We start from the raw sequence: 6,000 nt of genomic DNA on the forward strand, positions 1-6,000 counted from the left end.
AAAATTAATTCTAAGTGACACACTATCGTTTAGAACAAAGGGTTCTGCTTTACCCTTCACAATACTTATTAGGCAGCTGGGAAAAATGTCATTCAACAGCATTTATGCTTACTCAACATGTTTTTTTCTTGAACGATCTTATATTTGATATATTTTTTTAAATTATTTTATAAAGACCATTTTTTTAAATTATATCACCGCTTTTTTCTACTATAGATCTTCATACCTACACTGGGCCGGTAACCAGATTTCGGCTTCAACATACGTGTAGGCCAAGCAATCCTCTCTTAAGTTACACCCCGTTTCTTCCCCGCTGGGTAATAGAAGAGTTTATATCAGTACGCGCTGAAACTATCAAAAGGCTGAACCATATGCCTACTTACAGATATTATTATTTGTTATATAGCAGGCAGCTGACCAGCTAGAGAAATCCTTGTTTTCGCCCTGTCTTCCGAAAACAGTAGAAATTGATCACGCAACTACTGCGTCCGAAGTAGTATCAATAGCGTTGTGACCAACGAAACTATAGTACTTAGTGAGAGTCTCGTCTTGGACGAAACTGTAACTGGGATGTTCACTCGTTGCAACGGACGAGATAATATAAACACATGAGAATATTACTCTCGATATCCGGGCAGGCGGTTTAGGGCATACAGACGGAATATTATACGTCAAAGGACACGTTTCTTCAATGCCAGGCACTAAGCGACTGCTGGAGCTTCAGGGTGCGAAAAAATCGGAGTCGACAATTGCGCGACCACTCATATCCGACAATAGGCCCCAGTGGATATTTTTTCATAGAGAACTCCTGTCTTTATTTCAGTACATGGCGCACTGACGCTCGCCGTTATCATTAGATATGAGCTAATATCTTAAGCTTTTGATCATAATAATCGTATCGCGACTGGGCCCCAGAAGTTCAGAATATCGTCGAGTCTATTCAATACAAAGTGTGTAATTAATTAAAGGAACTCGATCATTTTCTGTCCACTTTCGGCTTCCGAAAAAAAATCATCTCAAACCATTAGCTTTTCCTCTTCTCAAGGTGTTAGGAACGTTTGTTTATCATGCGAGTAATAAAATTAATTGTTGTTCTCCGCTAATGCAAAATAAGCAGTCTCTCGTGTAATGGAAAATCGTATAGTGTTTACCGTAGTTATGTTCGGTCCGAAGTTTATATACTTTTCATATATCAGTCATATTTGCAAAAAGTCTGATACAAGCTGAACCAGACTGATCTTTTACACACGCATATACACGAAGACATAACCTAACACTTACTAAACGATAGCTGAAAAGTGTAAAATATGTGCGCCAGACTCACAAATCAACGTATATAAAAGTCGAAAAGCATCTATGTACAAGCCGCTTAATTCACTGAAAAATACGACATAAACGAAATGCTTGTAGTGCACACAGGGTGTAAGAGATACGTTTCTTTTGCGTAGGGCGCGTATGAATAGGACATTGTCCTAGATATAGATCGAAGTAACGTGACCCCCCAGAGCCACTCAACACTGGCAATCCCCGATCATTTTCTTTTGTATTGCGCGCCCTGCTCTAGACAAATATTCTACTGCACTAATTAAAACGTTACGCTGTCAATTATATCGCTGCTGCAGATATACCTGATAATTGTACGTATTTCGAGTAATTACTATACTTTGTCGTAGGCGTCGTTCGTTGGAGATGTTGCATGCAGCCGTCTGCAATATGTACTTGTCAAAACGTGATGATCGTTGATTTACAGGTTTTCTATTTCATTCTCGTTATCCGTGAAACACTCGTTGTCTTTTCCACCTTTTCTTGATTATCACATATATAATGGAGGTACGTGGCTCTGGTGGGATTCACTATTAATAAAGGATATAGAACTGGCCAAGTAGGCCGTTTCTTACAATTACTAGGAACTATCAACGCTGGTGCTCCACGTACACGTAGCATAGAGTCGGTTCGTTAGTCCGCCATTTACATGATTACGTACCGCTCAGTTTAAATATTTTTTTTTTAAAACGCAAACCAATAGTGCAGCTGGCTGTTGTCTTTAGCATGAAAGGAACTTGTGAAGCCATTACATTAAAGTTTTTTTTCTCCAGGACTACTATCGCTCTGCATATGACTATCACTTTCTGTGATTTTTCTCATATGAAACTTTTTTTTCGCTGTAGCCTTAAAATCATCTTCAGTCCTTAGCGTAATTAAATATGAATGAATTGACAGAGCCTTTAACTTCAAAGAACGAATCAGCTTTAATGTTCATTTTTCTAATAGTGTTCATTAGCTTATACTAATTTAGATTCTTTAGCTTACTGCTAACTTAGCTGCTAGATAATCGTGTACAGAAATCGAAGTATTTATGTTTATTTAATTAATAGCTAATTGTTGGAACCTTGCCAAGGAATACCGTCAACTGATCAATTCGAAACCGCAGCACAATTCGCCCAAACATGGGCCTGGTTTCAGAAAGAGCCTATCTTTTCTTCTTTTTTTTTTTGCATTACGCAACAATATACAAACTGTAGACCGCCAAGACAATCTTGGATAGCATAGTCTCAAATTGATACGTAGAACGTTCCCAGAAGTGTAGTAAATGAAGAAAGGACTTCATTAATAAATTATACGTGTAGATGGAAAAATCATCTGGCATTCTTGTATGCTTGCTATTTAGAGGTTGTGTCGAAAAATAAACATATTCAAAATAGTTACAGAAAAAAACTTTTTTACAGAACACATACCCACAGAGGTAAATCACTAGGTAACAAAATGCAAATGGAACATAGGACTTTTAGATTTACTTTGACGATGACTTCCTTTCTTCTTATAGGATCGCAAAGCTTCGTAATATGAAATATAGCTGTTTTAACAATAAACAACCGGGTCTCAAGCGACTTACTGTCAAAAATACCTGCTTCTTATGCCTTCTGCCTTCGAACTTTCGAAATTATTCTTATTCTAGCTGGAGGTAAAATTTTGATTAGAGAGTATGTCGACGCTTTTATATCATTTGAAGCTATTTAACGATGAAATTGTCCTGTTCAGATGGTCCACCAGAACGATAGAGAACTACGTCCGTGTTGTTGGGCCTATATGTGCCATTGCCTATTGACATATGCATTTAGCAAACAAACTTCAAGAGAAAGCAACGACACATAAGGCATATACAAATAGAATAGTTGACACAAAGACATGAATTGCCACTGGACTTGAGGCTTGCTTCCATCCAAGCGAATACCGTCGTACAAGATAACACTATTTTTTTTCAATCTAAAGCTTTAACAAATAAAATTAATTTTGGATTTCCATCGTCCGCTTATCATAACTGTCCACTCCATTGGCCAACTGAATCCCCTTGGGTCCAAGTTTCTCTACACACAGTTCGGCATAATGTTTCTCTCTAAGCATGATGTAACAGACCTAAGAAGCAGGTAAATTTAGAATCTAAATTTAGCAGAGTTTTTGCGCTACAATGGGTGACTGGCTCCCATTCTCTCGGCCAATGGATTATACGCACTACGATTGACCTACTGTCGAATAAGATCGTCACTACGCCGGTTTCACAACGAAGTTCGTATGAGTGAAAGTATATGGAAAAGATTGAGTACACCCCCGGCCGAAGGTGTGGTGGCCATTAACTTCTACAGAATATGTATTGGAATCACTATAATATTGGCTAGCGTGCTATGTCTTGGTGGACTTTCTATGCTGTCTAGTCAGAATGACTTGCACGCAGCGATTCTGCTGGTTCCTGGAGGGCTGCTGTTTATTTTTGCCTATTTGGTTGTACTGCTTGTACAGAAGGCCAAACTGCCAATTGATTCTCAGACGCACTATAGCTTCCAGAGGGTACCCCAAAACAGAACGCGGAACGTACGGCCTATTACGTCCTAACAATTCGACTTTTTTGTAGAGGAATTGTGCTTTTATGATGAATAATCTACTAATAAAAATAATTTAGTGGGAAAATGCGCGCAGATACGTAGCATCTGCCAATGAAGCCCGAATCAGTAGCAGTTTTCGAGTTTCCAGTAATTCTTCGCAGAGAAGCGCATGACCTGATGTCCCCACGACCATGCTTTGCTATCGGTAGGATAAGGCGTCGTTCTTTGTTGCAATAATAAAGGCACTACTAAATTGATAAAAGAGCATGACACGCTTTATTAAGGAGTATTTTTACTTAGCATAAATTACATTTAACCATATTTACACACTTGCGCATAAATAACGATTGGTTGGTATATCACGTGCTTATTGCGTACAGGAGAATGGGGTTTTGGTAGTAGAGAGAGCACACATAATATTTACAATTGGACGCGACATAGAGAAAGTTTAGAGAATCGATCAGCTGTGGTACCAGCCCGCTGAGGATTTTTTGCAAATAGCTGGTAGAAGAAAGAGTGGTCTAGACGAAACGTCGAACTCACTGTTCACTAAAGACGTGATGACAGTACGATGACGTGATGATATCCGCTCTGCATATTAAGAGGATGACCAATTACAGTCGTCCATATCGCGCACCTATCGAGCTTTTTTAGGGAAGAAAAGTTTTTGGTAGCTGAGTTTAGATGTAACTTCAATTTAGGCTATAACGAAACTTAACTTCGTTCTGGGCTGTCTACCAGTCATGTCCAGCGTAACTGATGTGTCCTCCATAATTTTCATGCTCATGTTCGTTTAGATCCCACCCGTGTTCATCATCATGGTCGAAATGTCCGATCGATTCAGAATGAGACTGGCTATGAATATGAGCTGGCACGTATACCGGAACGTGCTTCTCTAAAACGGAGTGACTGTGCACAGGAAAGCGGACCTTTTCAACGGAGTGCGAATAACGGGATACGGGTACTTTTATAGGCACCGGGTGACGAATTGGCACCTTAACCGTTTTCGAGTGGGGCACATGAACTGGGTAACGAACTGGAATTGGAATAATGGGTCCGCCACGGATAATCGCAGCAGCCGCAGCCAACTTGAGCAGCTTCTTGCTTTCAGCATACTGTATTGCTCCAGTCGCGAGCGTCAACATGAAGATCGTTGCCAGTCCGTTCATATTGCTGTCTCCAACTGAGTGAGCGCAAGCTCGGGAAGTGGTCTGCTTTTGAAGTGAACTTTGTTGCCGCTTTATATATCTAGCTATCCAGAACAAAGACATACAATTTGCGACGTGGGGGGGTAGCCACGCTCATAAATGAACGGCAACAAGACAATCGGTAGCTGGTATAGCATGGGATCGATAAACAACACTTAGCCCTTTCCGTTTTCTTCTATGACATCGACTTATTCTGCTGCGACGGTTACTTTCTCGCTAACGGCAGCTGCTGGTGCTGCTTCTAAAGCTTCACCACCTCTGGCGAAGTCACCTTCGTCCAACTTCTAGAGTGAAAGGTTTCTACTATTACCACAAATGCCACCATCTTATTGCATTTAGTGCGTATTTTCACCAACATGCGTTAGATAGACATATCCGGCGTGTGTCTGTGTGTGTATCCCGGCGTGGAGCTGTTGGTCAGTAACATTTAGTCTCTATAATGTCACTTAACATTTAAGACCCAAAAAGTCGGACATGATTGAAACTGCTTAAGAAATTGTCTACTGCTTCTGGCGCTGGAGGGGGCGGCAGTCGCTATGGTAGCTCTGGTGCCGCTGTTGTTGTCTAGGTGATGTAACGGATGTATTCGAGGGAAAATTTTTTAGATCAAGTTCAAGGGCACCGTAGGCGCACTATGTTGTCGATGGATCGCATCAGGAACGTCAGTAGCTGCTGTTGGGGCTGGTGCAAACTACCAGCCTGGCCCACATGGTACGGGCAAATGGACAGCGCCAATTGAATTGGCATAGCCGAGGCACCAACATCAGCGGCAGCAGTGGCGCCAGATTCGTCCTGGTTGTAGTATAGCCAACTCATACATTTATGCGTGCACAAACAGCATCAAACAGATAAGAACTGGTCGGTTCGTTCTTACCAGAGACCGCTGTCGGTAACAATGGAACGTGGACACCATG

The 6,000-nt window shown here is 41.0% G+C and overlaps 1 protein-coding gene across 1 annotated transcript; it reads right to left on the bottom strand.

The window, feature by feature from the left end:
* Nucleotides 1-3,439: 3,439 nt before the first annotated feature.
* Nucleotides 3,440-5,450, bottom strand: LOC147756773 (uncharacterized). The gene has a single exon (XM_086983537.1). It carries the CDS (start codon nt 5,147-5,149, stop codon nt 4,613-4,615), a length of 537 nt encoding a protein of 178 aa, XP_086839663.1. The 5' UTR covers nt 5,150-5,450; the 3' UTR covers nt 3,440-4,612.
* Nucleotides 5,451-6,000: the final 550 nt, after the last annotated feature.

This window comes from Varroa destructor, unplaced genomic scaffold (assembly GCF_002443255.2).
Source record: "Varroa destructor unplaced genomic scaffold, Vdes_3.0 BEIS01000003.1, whole genome shotgun sequence".
Classification (NCBI taxonomy): domain Eukaryota; kingdom Metazoa; phylum Arthropoda; class Arachnida; order Mesostigmata; family Varroidae; genus Varroa; species Varroa destructor.